Source organism: Lepus europaeus, chromosome 2 (genome assembly GCF_033115175.1).
Source record: "Lepus europaeus isolate LE1 chromosome 2, mLepTim1.pri, whole genome shotgun sequence".
In the NCBI taxonomy this organism is placed as follows: Eukaryota; Metazoa; Chordata; class Mammalia; order Lagomorpha; family Leporidae; genus Lepus; species Lepus europaeus.
In genome coordinates this window covers 84860115-84882907 of record NC_084828.1, presented here as the reverse complement: position 1 = coordinate 84882907, position 22793 = coordinate 84860115, and the positions used below count along the sequence as shown (strand labels likewise).

At 45.3% G+C, this 22793-nt stretch overlaps 1 protein-coding gene across 1 annotated transcript in view; it reads right to left on the bottom strand.

Annotated features, from left to right (window-relative positions):
* Positions 1–3308: 3308 nt before the first annotated feature.
* LSG1 (large 60S subunit nuclear export GTPase 1) overlaps positions 3309–22793 on the bottom strand; it is a 38170-nt gene continuing 18685 nt past the window's right edge. The window contains exons 9-14 of the mRNA XM_062209931.1: positions 19157–19258; positions 18932–19075; positions 14063–14186; positions 11705–11784; positions 8499–8672; positions 3309–3811 (exon numbers count right to left, since the gene is read on the bottom strand). Of these exons, the coding sequence (XP_062065915.1) occupies positions 3632–3811; positions 8499–8672; positions 11705–11784; positions 14063–14186; positions 18932–19075; positions 19157–19258 (804 nt within the window). The 3' untranslated portion in view covers positions 3309–3631. The remainder of the gene's footprint in view (positions 3812–8498; positions 8673–11704; positions 11785–14062; positions 14187–18931; positions 19076–19156; positions 19259–22793) is intronic.

Genomic DNA, 22793 nt, shown 5'->3' with positions numbered 1-22793 from the left:
TAAGTAACAAGGAGCACCTCCCGGAATCTGTTTGCCAGGCACTGGATGCACTTGGAGGAGGGAGAATGTATTCAGACCCAGACTCATGGACACCCCGGGAGGCCCCGGACCTGGAGTCAGCAGCAGAATGGAGGATCTCACTTACCTCTACTGAGAAGATGCAGATGTAAGTGGATGTGCAGATACTTCCGGTTTGATGCCAGTACCTTCACACCCCTCTCTCCCACAGTTACACAAATGAGAGCTTGTTAACTGTGAGCCACGTGCTGGTTCAGGGCCCCTGGCATCAGGGGGAGTTCCCACTGCTCAGAAAGACGTGGGAGAGACTGGTTCACAAATGAGCGGGGACAGTCTCCTCCACCTCACCTCGACCTCCCATGAGGGTCACAAGACCAGAATCTTAGGCTCATCTCTATAAACATAATTCAGTTTCAGCCCCTGTGAAATCAAAGTGATGAGACTGAAGGGGATATATTTCTTCTTCGTGTTTCCTATAGAGATCCATATGCAAGAGGGAGGAACAAAAGAAAGGTTCATTGAGGTCTTCTAATGCTGAAATCTGCGGGTCCTATCACGGAACATTCTACTACATAGAGCACACTCCACAGAAATGCACACAGGGTTCACTTAAAGGTATGTATTATAAATAACTCTGCTGGCCAACAGGTAGCCACTAGTCACTTGTGGGTGTTTGTATTTAAAAATACTTAGGGGCCAGCACTGTGGCATAGCAGGTAAAGCTGCCACCTGCAGTGCTGGCATTTCATATGGGCGCCAGTTCGAGACCCGGCTGCTCCACTTCCAATCCAGCTCTCTGCTATGGCCTGGGAAAGTAGTACAAGATGGCCCAAGTCCTTGGGCCCCTGCACCCGCATGGGAAGACCCAGAAGAAATTCCTGGCTCCTGGCTTTGGATCGGTGCAGCTCCGGCTGTTATGGCCAATTGGGGAGTGAACCAGCTGATGGAAGACCTCCCTCTCCCTCTCCCTCTCTGTGTAACTCTTTCAAATAAATAAATCTTTTAAAAAAATACTTAAATACAAATAAAAATTCACTTCCTCACTCACACTGGCTACATTTCAAGTGCTTAATAGCCACATATGGCTGTAGTCACTTACTGGACAGTTCCATCGTAACACAGTTCTATCAGACAGCCCTGTATTAGAACGCCTATGGCAGCACCATTCTTAGAACAGGTAGCTTGTAATATAGCCACTCTAGACTACTACACAGCAGTGAGAGTGAACAGCCTACTCTTTATTACTAAATGTCCACCCCATCCCTTTGCTTTGAGAATGCACAAAACTGTTGTTTCCCCTTCACAGGAGAGTCTCTGGACAAAGGCTCTTTCCTCCTTGTATGTCCTCCACTTCACCCTCAAGTGCACACAGTGCACTGAACACAACATACAATAAATGGTTACTGAGGGTGCAAGGTTTGAATGATATCCCTGGCTTCTCCATAGACTGCAGAGGGGAGAGGGCTATTAAAACACAGGGCAGTAGGTAGTTTTCTGGCTGTCAGATTGTCCTGTTCACCCATCAAAACATGCACGTGGCTCTGGGCTTCTTGGACAAAAACCTCAACTTCCTTCTGATTTCCTGAAAGTGGACAGATGCCAGATGTACAGCAGGTTCTATTTAAAGGGGTGGTATGTGCCTTGTAATCAAATGCTGAGAAAAAAATTCAAAACAATAGCAATGATGACAGCAACTGCCATCTATAAGTCTAGAGTGCTAACCTTCACAGGAAAGGTGGAAATACTTTTTATAGAACTGCAAGGAATGCTTAATGAGACACTTCTGGGGCAGAAGCGAAGGTGAAAATACAAAGTCCCCATTCAGGGGCCGGCTCTGTGGCGCAGTGGGTTAAAACTTTGGCCTACAGCGCTGGCTTTGCATATGGGCACGACTTCCAGTCCAATCCAACTCCATGCTAGTGCGACTTGGAAAGCAGTGGAAGATGGCCCAAGTCCTTGGGCCCCTGTACCCATGAGGGAGATCTGGCAGAAGCTCCTGGCTCCCAGCTTTGCATTGGCTCAGCTCCAGTTTTTGGGGAGTGAATCAGAGAATGGAAGACCTCTCCCTGTCTCTACCTCTCTCTGTAACTCTTTCAAATAAATAAATCTTAAAAAAAAAAAAGTCCCCATTCAGGGTGTTCCAGTGTGGGTTCCTGATTCTGAGCAGAAGACTTCCGTTTAATGGGAGGCAATTCCAGGAAGCGGAGGGAGGGAATGGCGGGAGAAAGGGGAGTGTGATGAGAGGGAGGCAATGAGGTGGTCCTAGCAGTGGGCAATGGGGGCTCCCCTCCACCAGGATGTCTTGAGGCACATGCAGAATGTACCCATTGTGGGTGGGCAAGCAGGGTGTTTCTACTAGTCCATCACTAGGGAACGTCCAGCTTTGCAAATCTATCCATGGAGGAACTAGCAGGTGGTCGGAAGGGCTGAGGGGGTTGGGAAGGTTGAGCACTGATGGCTACAGGGTATGGGGTGAGAAAAATGTCCTAAAACCACAGTGATGGCTGTGCAATTCCAGGAACATGCTAAGAACCACTGACTTGTTAATCTTACATTGGTGAAGTATATGGAATGTGAAGGACAGCTCAGTTCAGACTGTCACAGAAAGCAAGGTTTAGACTGCAAGTCCATGCCGTGTCCCTGTGGCACGAAAGGCTGCTGCGGACGGATCAGAGCCTGCTGTCAGAGGCAGGCGCTCGATCCTCCTCTGCCCGCGTTCCTATGCTCCGGGAATGACTGGCGGCAGGTGCTACAGAGGGAGCTGCACAGTGCCGACAATCCTGGCAGCTTTCCCGCCTGCTTCAGCCCTGATCAGGAATGCACTCTGACAACCAAATCCTTGAGTGAAGAATCGCTGACTTGTATAAAACTCGCTGGCTTAGCCCCTGCTTTTCAGAAGGCATTAAGAATCCCTTTGCAGGGCCGGCATCGTGGCATAGTGGCTAAAGCTTCCACCTGGGCCGCCTATGACGCCAGTTCCAGTCCTGGCTGCTCCACTTCCAGTCCAGCTCCCTGCCAATGGCCTGGGAAAAGAGCAGAAGGTGGCCCAGGCGTTTGGGCCCCTGCACCCATGAGGGAGACCCAAAAGAAGCTCCTGGCCCCTGGCTTCAGCCTGGCCCAGTCCTGGTGATTGGCAGCTATTTGGGGAGTGAGCCAGGGTATGGAAGATCTCTCTGCCTCTATAACTCTTTCAAATAATAAATCTTAAGAAAAAAAACCTGTCATGTTTCAGCAGATTAAGACTGTTAAAAGAATGTGGTATATCCAAATGGCCATTCACTTAAAGCAACAAAAACATTCAAAACTGCTAATTTAATTATCTTTTCAAAAAATTCAAATTACAAATTAGTAAGCATGTGTGTACATGCACACAGGCATACACCATTCATCATTCATTCACTCATCCTAGGGAGCGGGTTTCTGGGGCTCCGGATGACCACAGGTGGACGTGGTGTTTCCAGGTGCCTCTCCATCTTGACATCACTGGATGTGGTTGTGCGCCCCAAGGGCAGGGTCCATCCTGTGGAGCCAGGGTCCTGGAAGAGCTCCACAGGAGGCACCAGCCTCTGTTCTCCCCTGCACCACGCAGATCCATTTCAGTTGCAGCCCAGGTTCACATATCCAGGTGCTTGTAGAGTCTACGACTTTTCTCTTTCTTATTTCTGTTGCCGTGTTTTTTCCAGGGCTTCCCAGCCCCATTCTCAGAGCTCACAGTAGCTGCAGTCACCATGCCACTCCCAGGCTTGTAACCCATCACGGCCTGGACTCCCTTGGTCAAGGCTCTCACATTCTCCTGGGGAAGAAGAGAAGACATTACTGGAGATGGCGGCAGGCCGGCCCCTTGATGCGCTGTGCACAGCAGTGCGCTGGACCAGCAGGAGACCACCCAGTGGAGTCCCACCTCTTTCCTGGCCTTCTTTCCCATCTCATTCGTAAGTCTCCCAACATTCTGTCTTCAGTTCATCTCTTTCCTTCTTCTTCTCCTTTGTCAACTTAGTTTAGCTCCATAACTTCAAATGCCATCTAAACCATCTATGAAGGCACTTCCATGCATAGATCTTTCAAAATATTCATGAACTTTTTTTTTTTTTTTAAGATTTCTTTATTTATTTCAACAGAGAGGCAGAGGCAAAGAGAGAGAGAGAGAGGTATTCCATCTGCTAGTTCACTCCCCAAATGGCTGCAACGGCTGGATCTGGGCTGATCTGAAGCGAGGAGCCAGCAGCTTTTCCAGACCTCCCACATGGCCACAGAGGCCCAAGGACTCGAGCCATCCTCCACTGCTTTCCAGGCCATAGCAGGGAGCTGGGTTGGAAATGGAGCAGCTGGGACTCAAACGGGCACCCATATGATATGCTGGAACTGCAGGTGGTGGTTTTACCGCTATGACACAGTGCCGGTCCCATCATGAACTTTTTGAAGATCCTTTGTTAATTAGACTCATGATATTAGCTGTTTTCTGGAATTCTCTATCTTGATATCAGAATTCAACCTGCCTTAACCAAAACTAGAAACTGACTCGACACGACAAACTTTTTAAAAAATACTTTTTTATTTAAAAGGCAGAGTGACAGGGAGAGTCAGAGATATCCTCCATCTGCTGGTTCGCTCCCCAACTGGGCCAGGCTGAAGCTAGATGCCAGGAACTACATCCAGGTCTCCCAAATGGATGGCTGAGACCCAACTACTTGGGCCATCATCCACTGCCTTCCCAGGCTCATTAACAGGAAGTTGAATTGGAAGCAGAACAGCCGGGACTTGAAATGGCACTCTGATATGGGATGTCAGTGTTGCAAGCAGTGGCTTAACCCGCTGCAACACAACACCGGCTGCACATGGCCGTTAGAAACTTTCCTTAGTGAAGGGTCAGAGCAATGGTAGCCAAGTGAGGTCCCCCACCAGTTGATCCTATCTCCCAGATTCCAATTTGAACTTCTATTCAGGTACTAGTCCACATTTACAGGAGCTGGGGAAGCTAGCTCAGAGACCACAGTGCCTGGTTTTAGTACAGTAAGAGATGCATTAAAGACAGCAGGAAAAAAATTTGCCTGTATCACTCCTCCCTCAACTCCAAGCCACGTGGGGTGGAAAAACACCCCCCACTTGGGGGAGGGAGGGAGAATTAAGTCTGGGCCTCAGTACCAGGCAGAGCTCCCTGTTCCCTGTCCCTAGGCCAGTACCTGTGAACTGAGCCTCCACAACCATGTTAACCAGGGGCCAAGGGCCTGCCTCCCCCCCTACCCAGGCTGGGGCAGCAAAGTGCAGAGCAGGACTCCAGCTGCAGCGGAGGGGACAGGAGGGTGAGTAACTAGACCATGCAGGGCAGAGGGGCACGATGACCTTACCAGCAGTGAGCAGCCCCTGCCTCTCCATCTCTACAGATAACCCTGAACCAAAAGGGACATCACTGTGCGGGCAGGGTAAGCAGCATGCCCCCAGCAGTCCCCACTCACACCAGACACTGGAGGCATTTGTCCCCAGAGAACCCTGCAGCCCTCACAGGCTCTGAGCCCAGCTTGGGGAGCCTACTGGGATACCACACTGAGCACTGTTCTGGAGAAAGAGCCCAGCCCACATTGTGTCCCCCCTCCCCCCAATCTTACAACATGGAGCCATCTTGAGACCCTGTCTATCTGGGGTCCTATGAAAGAAGCTCCAGCAATACAGTCCTGTAAGAAGCCAGGAGGCCCTGTCAATGCTGCCAAGACCCAGGAAGAACCAGGTGGCACACCTGGACAGCTAGGCCTACAGAAGCCCCAGAAAACAGATGGCCTCAACTACACTGCGACTGCCCTGGAAGCAGCCAATGGCCTCACCTATACATCCTAGGCCCCAGGAAGCAACAGAGCAACCAGCCTTGAGTAGCTCAGCCCAAAAAGGCTCAGGGAAGCTGACAAACTGTCATCCAGACACCGATGACTCCAGAAAGAAACTGGGTAGCCTCACTCACCTCTGTGAGTTTACTCTCTGTGGCTCCAAGAAGCTGAGCAGCACAACTGAGGTTCGGCTTACAGAAGCCCTGAGAAGCAGGTGCTCAGCCCTGCCTATCCACCCTGGGTCCCAGGAAGCAGCGAGGCAGACCTCTCTGAGAAAACTGGCCCCGGAGTTTGCCCAGGCAGTCCCTGGACAATGATCTGTCCCATCCAGCTGCACTGGTGTGGCCTGGCTAACACGCAGCCCTCAGACACCTTTTCCCGCTCTGCTACTGGGCACATTCAGCTTGGCCCTCGAGGAGGGCACTGCCCTCACATGACCCATAGAAACTGGCAGGCACCCCACACTCACAGCCAGGTGGACCTCACCCAGAGATGCCAGGGTACATGACCTGCATAAGAGGATGGCATCTCAGCTGGCAGTGAATCCCAGCACTCTCGCAGTCTAAGCCACTGAGACACCCACAGACACTGCTGGCATTTTTTACAGCTACAGAAGCTACAGACACTGCACTAATGCACTCACCTGGAACCAGAGCCAACACAGCTTGTCCAAGCAACACCCTAGGACACATCAGCAGAACAAAGTCTTTTCCTATGAAAGCTACCCTATAAAATTTGAAGACCTGCTAGGTAAACAAACAATAAAAACCAAAAACAAGGTAGGATGATGCTTTCAAAGGAATACAGTAACTCTAGAACGGACTTTAAAAAAATGGAAGTCAACAAATTATCTGATAAAGAATTCAAAATAATGATTTTCAGGAAACCTAATGAGATGTAAGAGGATTCAGATAATTCATAAGATGAGCAAGAAATTCAGAGAGAGATCATAAAATAGAGCCAATCAGAAATCTTGGTGCTATACTCAGTAAATGAGGGTCAGGCACTTGGTGCGGTGGTTAAGACACCCGCATCCTGTGTTGGAGGCACTGGATTTGAATCCTGGCTCCACTCTCCATCCCAATTTCCTTCTAAAGAGAACTATGTAGGGCAGCAGGTGATGGCTTGAGTGCACGGGTCCTGCCACCCATGTGGAGGATGAAGATTGAGTTCTAGTCTCTGGCTTCGGCCTAGCCCAGTCTTGGCTATTGTAGGCATTCAGGGAGTGACCCAATGGATGGGGGACCTCTAGCTGCCTGCCTTTCAATTAATATAGTGAATAAATAAAATTACAACAAAAAAGAACTCAATAAATAAATAATAACAGGGGCCGGTGCTGTGGTGTAGCAGCTAAAGCCACCGCCTACAGTGCCTGTATCCCATATGGGTGCTGGTTCAAGTCCCAGCTGCTCTACTTCCAGTCCAGCTTTCTGCTAATGTGCCTGGGAAAGTAGCAGAAGATGGTCTAAGTGCTTGGGCCCCTGCACCCGTATGGGAGACCCAGAAGAAGCTCCTGGCTCCTGGCTTCAGGTCGGCCCAGCCCTGCCTGTTGTGGCCATTTGGAGAGTAAACCAGCAGATGGAAGGTCTCTCTCTCTCTCTCTCTCTCCATCTTTAACTCCTTCTCTGTAACTCTTTCAAATAAATAAATGTTTTAAAAAAATGAACATTTTTTTTAAAAGTTAAAAATAAATAATCCTGTGATCTAGCAATCCCACTCATGGGTATGTAGAGAAGTGAGAAGCCTTATACATTGCTGGTAGGAATGTAAAATAGTACAGTCACTTTTGGGAAGTCTAACTTACCTCAAATGTCAAACATGGAGTTACCATATAACCCAGCAATATCACTCCTCAGTATACCCAAAAGAACTGAACATACATGCAGAAATTTGTAAACAAATGTTCACAGCAACATTATTCATAAATAACCAAAAAGTGGAAACAACCCTAAATTTCCATTAACTGGAAAATAGATAGATGCAGGCCGGCGCCGTGGCTTAACAGGCTAATCCTCCGCCTTGTGGCGCCGTCACACTGGGTTCTAGTCCCGGTTGGGGCGCCGGATTCTATCCCGGTTGCCCCTCTTCCAGGCCAGCTCTCTGCTATGGCCTGGGAAGGCAGAGGAGGATGGCCCAAGTCCTTGGGCCCTGCACCCGCATGGGAGACCAGGAGAAGCACCTGGCTCCTGGCTTCAGATCAGCGAGATGCGCCGTCCGCAGCGGCCATTGGAGGGTGAACCAACGGCAAAGGAAGACCTTTCTCTCTGTCTCTCTCTTTCACTATCCACTCTGCCTGTCAAAAAAAAAAAAAAAAAAAAAAAAAAAAAGATAGATGCACAACAACAACAAAAAGATGTATTTATACAGTGAACTTCTTGGCAACAAACAGAATGAAGTACCAACACAGGCTCCAACATGGATGGATCCTGAAGACCTTATGTTAAGTGAAAGGAGCCATCACAAAGACCCACGTCTAAGTCCATTTATGTAAGTGCCGAGAATGCAAGGGTACCAGTAGGGGAATGGGGAGTGACTGCTCAGAGTATGGGTTTGAGGGGTTGGCTATAAAACTATTCTAAAAGTAATGGACGCACAACTCTGAATACACCATCAACCACTGAACTGTACACCTTAAAAAGGAAAACTTAAAAAGGAAAGACTTACTTGATGGAAAAACGTTTTGTCAACTACATTCTCAATCTGTTTTGCCTTCTTATTTCCACCTGGCTGCATTTTAACTTCATCGCCATTTGTTCTGTCCTCCAGGAGCCGCTTATGTTGATGCTGAAACATCACAGGGTCTCTTCCCGGGGGAGGATGACAGTACAGCAGCTTCCCCTACAAAGACATCAGCACGTCGTTAAAGCCCTCTGTGTTACCCCAGAAGAAAGAACCAGTCCTGGAGGAGACATCTCCAACTAGCCAGTCCTGACAGAGCATTCTGTGTTTGATTAAGCTGGCTGCAATGAGCTGTGGTCTACTTCATCAGGAGAGTCCTGCCTCTAAAATACAAATAAGGACCCATACAGGCTTCCTTAGACCTAGCTCTTCCCATGGCCTCCCAGGTCAGAACAGTATCTTTCTTCTCTGTGCTTTTTATCCTGGTTGTGTCTCTACTAAAGTGTTCTTTACGTTATAGTGAGTATTTCCCAAAATCCACATAGTTCTCAGATTATTCTTTTATGTGGAGTTAGTCGTGGTTGCTGAGTGCAAATTTGCTTCATTCCACTATAAATGCTTTGACTGTTTTAAATTCATCTTTGTTCCCTCCACAGTTAAGTTAAATAAATAAATGGTAAATGAGTAAGTTTCCACACAAACAGTATTAACTACTTCTTTTCTAATTGAAGTCAACACATCATGGCTATCCATTATTTCTATGCTCTAAGAGCACAGATATGTTCTTGAGAAGAGGGAATAATCCCAGTTCCTCACAACTAATTATCACAAGGGCCCTGTGATGCCCTGGGAAGAATGCAGCTTAATACAGAACAATTCTTGTGGCTTTATTTTGTGCAAGGCACTGTACTTAGTGATACATAAGGAACTTCAAAAGTTCACGGAGGGGCTGGAGTTGGTGTAGTAGATAAAGCCACCATCTGAAATGCCAGCATCCCATATGGATGTTGTTCATGTCCCAGCTGCTCCACATCCGATCCAGCTCCTTGCTAATGGCCTAGGAAAGGCAGTGGAAGATGACCCAAGTGCTTGGAGCTCTGGTACCCATGTAGAAGACCTGGAAGCTGCTCCTAGCTTCAGCCTGGCCCACCCCAGCAACTGAGACCATCTCAGGAGTGAACCAATGGATAGAAGATCTCTTCTCCCTCCCTCACTCTGCAGCACTTCAGATAAATAAATCTAAAAAAAAAAAAAAAAAAAAAGGAAAAAAGAATTTAAGGTTTATTTTGGTACAAGAATTTCTAAAATCCATGCATATTTTTTCATAATATGCATTTCTTTTTTTTTTTTTTAAGTTATTTGACAGGTAGAGTTATAGACAGAGAGAGAGAGAGAGAGAGACAGAGAGAAAGGTCTTCCTTCCATTGGCTCACCTCCCAAATGGCCACTACAGCCAGAGCTGTGCCGATCCGAAGCTGGGAGCCAGGTGCTTCTCCTGGTCTCCCATGCGGGTGCAGGGGCCCACGCACTTGGGCCATCCTCCACTGCCCTCCCGGGCCACAGCAGAGAGCTGGACTGGAAGAGGGGTAACTGGGACTAGAACCTGGCGCCCATATGGGATGCTGGCGCCACAGGCGGAGGATTAACCAACTGAGCCATGGCGTCGGCCTGTAATATGCATTTCTATATTCTGAAAACTCCTATTATGCCTGTATTTCAACTTCTTTGCACCAAAATAAATTTAACCTCTTAATTCCATTCCCCACTAAATATATGAAGTACCCTTGTGAGTGCATATTCTCATTTATTTCCCAAATAATCTCATGAGATAAGGTACTGTTAGTCTCCATTTTACTGAAGAAGAGAATAGCATGTCCTCATTTTTAAGCAGCAAGAGTATCACAGACTTGTTATGTATTTTTAGTGAGATAAAACAGAACTAATCCTAAGAGGGTTAGCTTTTTAAAATTTTATTTTAAAGATTTATTTACTTGAAAGACAGAGTTATAAAGAGAGGGTAAGACAGAGATCCTCAACCTGTTGGTTCACTCCCCAAATGGCTGCAACGGCTGGGGCTGGAACTCCATCCAGATCTCCAATGTAGGTGCTGGGCCATCTTCTGCTGCTTTCCCAGGTGAATCAGCAGGGAGCTGTACTGAAAGTGGAGCAGCCAAGACTCAAAATTGGCATCCATATGGGATGCCACTGCCACAAAGCTGGCCCAGAGAGTTAGCTTTGAATATAAATATTAGCTATTATCATTTCTGTGACTAGTAGTATAGGAAGACAGAAATGTAAACAGCTAAATCAGGAAAGATGAGGCTAACAACTGCAATGGAAACAAGCAGAGGGCTTTAGGAGTTAGAAAACCCAGATGCATCAACTGAGAGCCACCACTTGCAACTCTGGCATCCCACACTGGAGTGCTGGTTCAATCCCAGCTGTTCCACTTCCATTCCAGCTTCTTGCTGGTGTGCCTGGGAAGACAATGGATGATGGCCCAAATACTTGGGCCCCTGCCACTCATGTGGGAGACCAAGATAGAGTTTTGGTTCCTAGATTTGGCCTGGGCCAGCCCTGATTATAGTGGCAATTTGCGAAATGATTCAGTGGATGGAACATCTGTTTTTTTTTTTGGCGCGCGGTGGCCCCCACCCCGGCAGCTGCGGCGGAGGGCGGGGCGGGGCGGGGCACGGCGCGGGGAGCACAGCCCAAGAACATCTGTTTTTTTGTCTCTCCCTCTCTCAAATAAATCTTTTAAAAAGAAGGAGATCATATTTTATGTTTTCAGTCACATCTATATTTATATAATGCTAACTACCCTAGCTCAGCTGTGGCATAGCGGGTAAAGCCACTGCCTGAAGTGCCGGCATCCCATATGGGCAGTGGTTCAGGTCTGGCTGCTCCACTTCTGATCCAGCTCTCTGCTATGGCCTAGGAAAGCAGTAGAAGATGGCCCAAGTCCTTGGGCCCCTGCACCCACGTGGGAGACCCGGAAGAGGCTCCTGGCTTCAGATCAGCCCAGCTTCGCCACTGTGGCCATTTGAGGAGTGAACCAGCAGACAGAGACCTCTCTCTCTGCCTCTCTATAACCCTGACTTTTAAATAAATAAATAAATAAATCTTTATATAAAAAGAAAACACAACCTTAATTATAAACAATCTCAGTGGAAAAACATCTTATAACTTAACAGGCTGCCAACACATGTGGAAAAAGAAGCCTGGCTTATTTAAAAAGCAGGATTGCTTACACTGACGTAGTCCTTCAGGATATAGCGTGCGGATCGAGGCTGGTCCGGCTGCCCGTGTGCTGTCATGAAGCCTCGCATGTCTGTGAGGTGAAATGAATTTTGCAGAACCTCAGTTAGAAGACAAAACATCACAACAAAGACAGCTGAGATGACGTGCAGTCAGTCCTTTCCATTACTGCACTAGGCATTCTGACTCCTTCCTATCTTTTGAAAAACTAACGTTTATCAACAGACTGCGGTTCAATCTGCTGATATTCTAACAAGATACATAAGACTTTCAATTTCTCTCTATTCTGGCTATGTCTTCTATCCCTTGACTTAAAACACTCATGAAGGCTACCTGTAAAATAATGCTACATCATCAATATTATTAGCAAAATTATATGTAATTAGCCAAGCTTTCTTGTTTAATGATATACCTAAATTTTCCTCCAAAAATCATAATGAATTCCTTAATATTTATTCCATTAGCATAGAGTAGGAGAATATAGTAGCTAATAACGTCACATGTTAAGTTCAAAACTCAGCTCCCTCATGTACTAGCTATGTGCTGGTTTTTCAGTTCTGAAGACAATATTTAGAATCTCAATTCACACCACACCCCAAAATAAATTTAGGCAGGCACAAAATGTAGATGTTAAGAAAAGATAAATATTACAGGAAGACAACTTTATCCTTTTGGGGTAGGAATGGCCTTCCCTGTAAAACACCAAACCCAATGAAGCCAAAAAGGAAAAAGGTAGTCTTTTCAAAGTGCCAATATCTACAGGACTGAAGAAACCATAAACATTGGGAAAAACGTGCAGCGCATAACAAAGAACTACAAATCATTACGACAAAAACAAACAAGGGACCAGTGTTGTGGCACAGTGGGTTAAGCCACCACTTGTGACACTGGCATCCTATACTGGATTGCTGGTTTAAGTTCCAGATGTTCTGCTTCCAAACCCACTTCTTGCTAATACACCTGAGAAGACAGGAGAGGATGGCCCAGGTGCATGGGCCTCTGCCACCCATGTGGAAGACTCGGATGGAGTTTCAGGCTCCTGGCTCTGGCCTGGCCCAGCCCTGGCCACTGTGGCCATTTGGGAAGCAACCACCAAAAGGAAGATCTCTTTCTGTCTCTCCCTCTCAAGTAAATAAGTGATCCCTAACAAACAACACACCAAAGAAGGTAACTTCCAGAAGAAATGTAGCCAGCAAACATGGGAATTTCATTAGTATTTAAAAAACAAAGTAAAACTACAGTAATTGGCAATGCATTTCAAAGTTTACCACTGGTAACTTAATTCTGCATGGGCCTGCAGACAATGATCTTTGAAAGTGTATGAGTGTAGTCATCTGTTTTTATAAATTGGTTTTGCCTTTACTCTATCAGGTTGCATTAGATCAAAGATCTTAAAAAGACGCACATTATTTTCAGTTTTACGTGGCGGCCCCGCTCTCCTCAGCTTTCAGAGTAGCACACTGGGGCCAGGTCTTTCAGGTTGCTCAACTCACCAGGCCCATCACCCTGGGCAAGTTATCCCACGCTCTGACTACAGATTAACGGCCTTAAGAAGGCAGGGTAGGAGGTAAGGTCATCTTGAAGGTCTTTCCTAATTAGCACTTGTCCTTTCCTCTCTAAGGTACAAGTTCAAAGTCTGCCTGGCTCATATCAAATTACCTTTCCTTCCCACGAAATGAATAACCTGAACTCCTTCCCAGTCAGGGACCGTCCCTTTAAAGGATCAAGCCACACAAATGTTTCTAATGCTGCTTCTTTAGGTATACTCAGGTTCTTTCAGACCACCTTACCGTCCACATTACGTAAGTCACGTTCAGATGGAGAAATGACAGGCTCCCATTTGGAACTGGGGAGAAACATGGAGGTGGGAGAGCTGTGGACTCATTTTAATGTCAAAATAACTTTATAAGGGACTGGTAGGAGGGGCACAGGTAAGTCTTATGTCTCTATCCAAGGCAAGCTCTGCTCTACCCCGAACTCAGGGCTTCCCCTTCTGATGGGCCCCTTATCAATCTGTTCTGCTCTGCTACGTGTAATTGTTTCCCAAACATCCTTTTTCTTCCTTCTGGGAGAGGATCCCAGATAACGCAGACACAGCCTTAGATCACAACACCTGTGTCTGCGCTTAGGCAGTGTCAAAGCAGCAAACATGCTAAGGGCTTTTCCGTTAGGTTAAACTGTAGCTAAGACCAGCAAAGACATCAAGAACATGAACCCTGGTAGATGACTTGAAAAGTGCTCAAGAAAGATTCTGAGTTTGCATCTCTGCAGGATTACATTCCTTTCTGTTAACCACTTCTGCTTCTAACAGTTATACATTTTGTTCGTGTTTTAAGATTGACCGCACTCACGTCCATAAGCCGTCAACAGCTCTTCTGACGTTGGAGGTCGATGGGGATCCTCATCCTCTCTCGGCTTTATGATAGTAATGCCATAGGTAGCTTCCAAAACGTGCCTGGGGATATTCTGGCAGACGTCAACTTGTCAAGGAATCCATTCTCACCCATGTGACAAACACCCTTTCTCTTCCCCAAAGAGTACAGTTACATGTTAATTTAAAAAGACTGCTTATGTTATGTTAAACCTAACTTATGCTTGTTATATTAAAATGTTATTTCTAAAACAGACCTTAAAGATGACATTTTACCTTAAAAAGCCAAGATTCCACATAAATTGTATCTGTGGGCTGACCACAACTCAGAGATAGAGTGCAGGGGCCCTGGATTTCCACTGCCTACAACTATGCAAGGTTACTTTTGCTCAGAAGCCTCATCTCCCAGTGTACCTGCACTTTCCTTCAGTCAGTTAGAGTGTTTTCTCTGTACCACTGATGTACTTGCCTCCTACTCCCATAAGCCAGTGCTCCCTAAAGGGCAGGATCCACCTCTGCTTTATGCCTGGATCTTCCACAGTATCTAACTGAATGTGACCTGCAGTAATTGCTCAATAAGTCTGATGATTGATAGAGAAACTTAAAAAATACAGAAAAGCAAATACCTGGATTCCCTACTACTAGGAATAATACTTAAAAATGCTACTAGTGGGGTCAGCATCATAGCTCAGTGAGTTAAGCAGCTACCTGCAAGGCTGGCATTCCATGTGGGTGCTGGTTCAGGTCCTGGCTGCTCCACTTCTAATCCAGCTATTCCCTAACACTCCTGGGAAGGCAGTGGAAGATGGCTGAAGTACTTGGGCCCCTATCACTCACATGGCAGACCTGGATGAAGCTCCTGAATCGGGGCTTTGGCCTGGTCCAGCTGGGGCCAACACAGCCACTTGGGGAGTGAACCAGCAGGTGGAAGACCTTTCTCTCTCTTTCTCTCTCTCTCTCTGCCTGACTGTAACTCTGCCTTTGAAATAAATAAATACATCTTTAAAAAAAAAAAAATCTTAACGCTATTAGAGGGACTGGTGTTGTGGTGCAGCAGGTTAAGCCACTGCCTACAATATCAGCATCACACACCATGCTGCTGTTCGATTCTCAGCTGCTCTGCTTCTGATTCAGCTCCCTACTAATGCGCCTAGGAGAGCAGTAGAAGATGGTCCGAGTGTTTGGGGTCTTGCCACCCTTGTGGGAGACCATGATGCAGTGGCCACTTGGGGAGTGTAAACGAGAGGATGGAAGATCTCTCTCTCTCTGCCTTTAAAATAAATGAATAAATCCTTTAAAAAATTGCTATTATAAATTTAATCTTTTAAAACATTGTATCAGCTTCTTCCAGAAGCAAGCAATGGCTGTGGTGTATCAGGTGTCTGGCTAGTTTTTATATTTATACATACATACACTTTATGACTTACAACACACTATGTATTCTGAGATGCAAATTTCTACAAAAATGATGTCAAACCATATAATCATGGAATATTTTGAGATTTTCCCAGGTTATTTAAACATACATTTAGTGCATTCTTTTTAACAGTTGTATATATTCCATTTTAATGACACAAGGGTATTAAAAAAAGTATGGAAAATTGGATTTAAAAATGTGAGCTTATTTTGATGCAAAAAACATTTTTTTAAGCCACAGAAAATGTATGTAATGAAAACACAATGCATGGATTTCAAAGTTCATTTTGCTTTTATTTATTTAGTTTCTAAATTTGAGAGGCAGGGAGACAGAGTACCCATCTGCTGGCTTACTTCCCAGTAGCCCACAAGGGCCAAGGCTGGGCCGGGCTGAAACCAGGAGCCAGGTCTCCCATGAGGGTGGCAGGAACCCAATTATTTAAGCCACCACTGTGCTTCCCAGGAAGCTGGAGTCAGGAGCTAGAGCTGGAAATGGATGTGAAGAGTGGGTATCTTAATCGCTAGGCTAAAATGCCTCTGCTCTCAAAATCCTTTGTGCACCAAAATGTATTTTTTTTTTCAGTAAGCCATAGTATTCTGCTCAGGATTTTATGGGTCAGAAATTTTGAAGGGCTCCACTAGAGGGTTAATCTTATGTACTTAGCAACAATGAGGGTACTCTGGGCTGGAGAATACATTTTCAAAATGGCTTCTTCACTTACAAGTCTGCTTCCTTGGTCTCTCACTTTACAGCTCATCTTCTAGGGCTTTCTCACATAACACTGGGTTTCTCACAACAATTCAGTATAATGGCATTTCTTACATAATGCTTTGCTTCTAAGAGGCAGGAAGCCGAATCTGTCCAGCTAGCAAAGAGCAACACCCAGAACTGGCACATCACTTCTACCACATTCCCCTGGTCAAACAAAGGACTCACCCAAAATGAGGAAAATGAAGACTCTGGCTTCTGACAACCTAGTGATAATGTCACACTGCAGAGGAGCATAGTGAGCTGGGACACAGTGTTGCGGCCATCTTTGGAAATGCAACAACCACATCACCTGCTCCAATTTTGTTTATTCTCTTGTGGACTATTCAACCATGGGTATATACTTATATCTTTTCGTGTTGACTTAAAAAATAATTATAACAAATGGTAAGGAAATGTTTAAAATCGGAAAGTAATAAGAGCATCTCTATCTGCAGATAACAACATAACAAGATTTTTTGTATAGAAAACCCTAAGCTATCTACACAAGAACTTCTGGAGTAAATGAATGATTTTGAAAAGGCTGCTGGTTAACACTAATACATAAATATCAACTGAATTTCTGTACACTATGAAATAATAAAAAAAAAATAAAGCAAACAAACAAAAAGAAATGTTTAAAATCATTAATGCCTCCATTTTAACCCTTTAGTACAGTGGATCCATCCCATATTATAAACTGCATATACCCTTAATAAAATGAACAAAGTGGCCACTCTTTACAATTTCACTGAAAACATGATCTCTTTCACACACACACAAAAAACTCCTTAAAAACAATTTAAAATCTAGAAACATCATTTTAGAGTTAAAACCCATGAAAATGGTTTACAAATAAATTTTTAGACCAATGGAACATATAGAACTGCTTTATTCTATTATGGGACTTGAACAATTTCTTTTTATGCTAACCTAATAAAATTTTCACAATATATTTCATGAGTAGCAGACAATTAGTGCTTTACAGATTTTCTATTTTTTTTTTTTAAGATTTATTTATTTATTTGAAGGCAGAATTACAGAGAAGCAGAGGCAGAGAGTGAGAGAGACAGAGAGAGGTCTTCCATCTGCTGGTTCACTTCCCCAGATGCTGCAACAGCCAAAGCTGTATTGATTCCAAGCCAGGAGCTTCTTCTGGGTTTCCCACATGAGTGCAGGGGCCCAAGAATCTGGACCATCTTCTACTGCTTCCCCAGGCCATAGCAGAGAGCTGGATTGGCATCCTTTATGGGAACTGCTTTAAGTCCTGGCTGCTCTACTTCCGACCCAGCTCCCTGCTAATGTGCCTGCAACGGAAGCAGAGGGTAGGTCCCTGCGCCCACATGGGAGATCTGGATGAAGCTTCTGGCTTTGGCCTGGCCCAGCCCTGGTTGGTGTGACCAGGGAGACACAGATGAAGCTCCTGGCTCCTGGCTTCAGCCTGGTCCAGCCCTGGCCATTGTGGCCTTTTGGGGAGTGAACCAGTGGATGGAAGATCTCTCTCTTTTCTGTCTCTCCCTCTTTCAAATAAAGAAATATTAAAAAAAAAAAAAAGAAAAAAAGTACTATAAATATATTGAACTTAAAAAAGCAACATACAAGTACATAAATTACAACAATCTCTTTCTCTTCAAATAATATAAATGAAAAATAAGGATCAAAGGCTGAATGGATGATCTGTTGTTCTGTAAATGCAATTTTACTATGTACAGTTAAACTCATACTTTATATTCTATTTTTCCGAGAACTCTTTGAAGTCCCCTTGTATACCATTTTTTAATTTATCCTGGATAACTTAATTTTAATGCACTATTTCTTATAGAAAGAAAGGCTGTGGCCTCAGAAGTCATTAGGAATCTTGTCAGAACTGTGCAGCGTCTAGAATTCTACCCTGCTTACAAGCTCACAGATTAGAATGCCAGCTTCATGCAGTCTCCTGTCTTCTACCACCAGCCACAAAGCAGGAATAGACTTGCCTATTAACTTGTAAGTAGGGCAGCACCTCACCGCTGTACAGTTCTTACCAGATCTACCTTTGAGTGCTTCTTCCAAACAGGACAGCCAGGCACTCCTTACACGCTTCCAAGAAGCTGCCTCAGGCTGCTGGGCAGCAGCTGAGTTCCTCATTTTGAACTTAGCTGCCAAGAGAGCTCAGCCAAGTCACTTCACTTCTCTGTGCCTCAGTTTCTGCACTCGCACATATGAGGAAACAGTAATAACAGTAATAACAGCCTAACAGCTTGTTTTTGGAAGATCAAGTAAGTTATTACTTGGTTTAGAAAAGCACATAGCAAGCATTCAAATAACATGAGTTATTAAGATTAAATACAATCAGCTATGTTATAAATGCTTGGGGATACATCCCCATTTTATGGAATAGAAAAAGGTATTTGTAAGGTTAAGCAAGTTCTCCAACGTCACTCAGACAGCCAATGGCACTTTTTAGCAGGTTTGCTTCCATTCACACCAGTTCACACTGACGGAACCAGGCCATGGGGTTCTAATGCTGAAGTCCTGATGCTATCTCACTGTACAAACTGCAGGTCACAAGTAAGTACTGTGGACTGTCCATTCTTAAGACATCAGACCTGACTCCTTCAAATACTGTTGGAAGGTAACCTCCAAAGCACACAGGAAGCCCTAATTCCAGCTCACAGCCACAGTGGTTCAGAGCAGGAAGGATATCAGTGATATCGGTGGGACATGGTCTCTCATCTGGTCAATTGGGAGGATTCCACTGCAAGTCATCTCCGCCTTCGTAGACACAAAGGACGGCATCACCAGGCCTGGGCAGTCACATAAGCAGAGGCCGGGCTCCACATAGAGAGTCTGAAAGACAAGAAGTTGATGTTGAGCGTACAGCAGATGAAGGGAAAGAATAGCACGAGTGACAAAGAACTGTGGAAATACCTGAAAATGCTTGGTGTGGCCAGGGGTGGCAGACACGGACACTTTCTTGTTGCCCATAATGGTGTTAATGGTTGAACTTTTACCAACATTCGGGTAGCCCACCTGTAAGAGACTCAGAAGTTTACCAAACATTACATCCATCAAATACCCAAAGGTATTACGTAGATGTTGGCAACACCACTAAAAGCGTCTACTTACTTGAGAAGATGATTCGAAACAGATATTCTGTATTTGTTGACACTTTTTTCTCTTATGGTGTGGGTATTTTTATTTAGCTATGTCTTCAGTGACAAATGGTCAAGCATTGTACACTGCATTTTTTTTTATATTTATCTTTTTGCAGTTAAGATGCCATTTAAGATTCCCACATCCCATAGTGGAATTGCTCAGGTTTGATACCCAGCTTCAACTGCTGACTCCAGCTTTCTTTTTTTTTTTTTTTTTTTTTTGACAGGCAGAGTGGATAGTGAGAGAGAGAGACAGAGAGAAAGGTCTTCCTTTTGCCTTTGGTTCACCCTCCAATGGCCGCTGCTGCCGGTGCATCATGCTGATCCGAAGCCAGGAGCCAGGCGCCTCTCCTGGCTCCCATGCGGGTGCAGGGCCCAAGCACTTGGGCCATCCTCCACTGCCTTCCCAGGCCATAGCAGAGAGCTGGCCTGGAATAGGGGCAACCGGGATAGAATCCGGTGCCCCAACCGGGACTAGAACCTGGTGTGCCGGCGCCGCAAGGCGGAGGATTAGCCTGTTAAGCCACGGCGCCGGCCGACTCCAGCTTTCTATAATGTGGACCCTGGGAGACAGCAGTGATGTCCTAAGTGACTGAGTTCCTGCCACCCAACCAAAAGACTTTTATTGTGTTCCCTGTTCCTGCTTCAGCCAGGCACAGTCCCAGCCATTGTGGCCATCTGGGGAGTGAAGCAGCAGATGGAAGCTCTGTCTCTCTCGATCTCTCAAATAAATAAATGAATACGTAACACAAATTTAACTTCTATAGATTTTTCTGTTAACTGCAGACGCTACAGTAAACCTTTCCTTCACTCTGGTTTATTCTAGATAGAATTCTAGATGGAATACCTTCTAGATGCCTTCTCTAGCATCTTACATTTCCATGGCTAAGAATGAGGTCACCCAGAGCCAGGCTGTATGCCCCAGGGGTTTGGATACTTCCATAGCCACTTCTTTAATTAGGGTGTATATTTATGTTGGGGATGTATTTTCCTTTCCCCTGTTTGCTAAGTGGGGCCTGTGCAGCTTGTGTGCTGGCCAAGATGTTGAGATTCTCCCTAACATGTACCTGGAACATTTACAGAGTAAGTTGGAAAGGCCACAAGATGCCAACAGAAAACTGGACTGGAAGCCTGAAGACAACATTAAGAAATTCTCTATTGAAAAAAAAAAAAAGAAAAGTCTCTGACACAGAAACACTGTGCTGGACAGGGTAGCTACAAAAGGTGTTCCAAGGAATTAAAGAGCCTTTACCAAAAGCTCCAAAATTAGGAATTCATGAGAAGGCCATTCATAGAAGGATCCTCTTCAGAACAGTTACAGCTTAAATGGAAGATACCTTACCAGGTGCTACTGGGCATAACTACCTCAACAAAATTAGGGTTAAACTTCTACCTCTTAACTCTTCACAGGTGCACCCAAAACCCATGCCTGATTATTCCTGCAAGCCAATCAGAGACCTTAAGTACGTCTTCAAAAAGCAAAAAGGTAAGTAAAGCTTTTGCCTTTGTCACATCACAACTGCCGCACCTTAAGGCACACATGCTGTACCTGCCTCTTTTGATTCTCTCCGTGAGCAGTTATTGACAAGAAAACTTCTTAAAGGGTTCTTCTATTATAATTCTCTGTTTAGGCTAAATGGTTTTATAATCTACATAAGGGTAACCTATCACCACCCCACTACCTGGGAGTCTGTAAGATACATTCTTTCCATCTTAAGGGGCACACCACTTGCAATTGGTTTTGTTCCAGTTTTGCTTATGCTGACTGATAAACTTGTATCTTTCAGGACTCAGTGACTTCCAGAATAACTGACCATGCAGGGGACACAGCCATTGGTGACCACAGCTCATAAAACAAATTCATTAGATGAGATAGGTGGAGACTTACAGACCCAGGACAGGCAGGGCCTACCCCCTAATAAGTTATACAAGATATGATGATTCTATGCCCTTCAACATCCCTTAAGATTAAGGTCTGTTGGGGCCGGCATTGTGGCTCAGCGGGTTAAAGCCCTGGCCTGAAGCACCAGCATCCCATATGGGCGCCAGTTTGAGTCCTGGCCGCTCCTCTTCTGATCCAGCTCTCTGCTATGGCCTGGGATAGCAGTATAAGTCCTTGGACCCCTGCACCCATGCTGGAGATCTGGAAGAAGCCCCTGGCTCTGGATCGGTGCAGCTCTGGCCATTGCAGCCATCTGGGGAGTGAATCAGTGGATGGAAGACCTCTCTCTCTACCTTTCTCTGTAACTCTTTCAAATAAATAAATAAAATAAATCTAAAATAAAAAAGTTAGCTTAAAAAAAGATTAAAGTTTGGAATCTCTCTGAGGGGGGGGAATGATATAGGCAAGCAGATGGGATAAAATCGATTAGACTGTGAGCTGGAAGACCACGCCCTCTGTGTGATCTCATGCCCCTACCTGACCACACCTGTACGCCCACAAGCCAATCGGACTACATAACCACTCCCCTTTGGGAGTAAGTAAAAGGCCTGGAGCACTGTGGGCCCTCCCCTTGTTGCCCAGTGACTCCGGGGGTTCGAGGCCTTATGGCTTCCACCCTGCCTCTGCCTTCCTGCCTGCATGCATGCTCCATGTGGCTCCCGACATGCTCTCTGCCTGGTATGGACCCAACTTAGTTTCTAGACTTCTTCATTTTCCTGTATATTTCTCTCACTGAATAAAACGCTTAAAAACTTAAGGAAAAAGAAAAGTCTCTAATTCCATTCTCTCTCAGTAATTCACCTGATAGGAGGAGCTGAACTCAAAGGAAATGGGAGAGTATATGAAAGTACTTCCAAAAGTTTGTAAGTTTGTGGGAAACAGATTTAAAGATGTTATATTGGTACAAAAAGTTCTGAAATCATGCGTACAAGGGGTATTCAAAAAGTTCATGAAAATGTAAATTATAAAAACACTATCATGGATCTCAAATTTTTTTCATTAAAATAAACCTACCCTTGAATCCATTTTTCCATGAACCTTTAAAAAAGATTTATTTGCGAGGCAGAGTTACACACAGTGAGGGAGAGACACAGAGAAATCTTCTAACCACTGGTTCACTCCCCAAAAGGCTGCACAGCCAGGGCTGGGTCATGCTGAAGCTGGGAGTCTAGAACTCTACTTGTGTATCCCACGTGGATAGCAGGCCCAGAGCACTTGGAACATCATCAGCTGCTTTCCCAGGCACATTAGCAGGGAGCTTGACTGGAAGTTGAGCAGCCAGTGCCCATATGGGAAGCCAGCATCACAGGCAGTAGCTTAACTTTTTGTGCCACAACACAGGTCCCCCCCATGAACATTTGATGTACCCTTATTTAACATAAATAGGTGTGTTGGTGGAGCTGAGTGGAATAGAGATTCTTAAGAAAGAATTCAGGGGGGTAGTGCTGTGGCATAGTGGGTAAAGCTG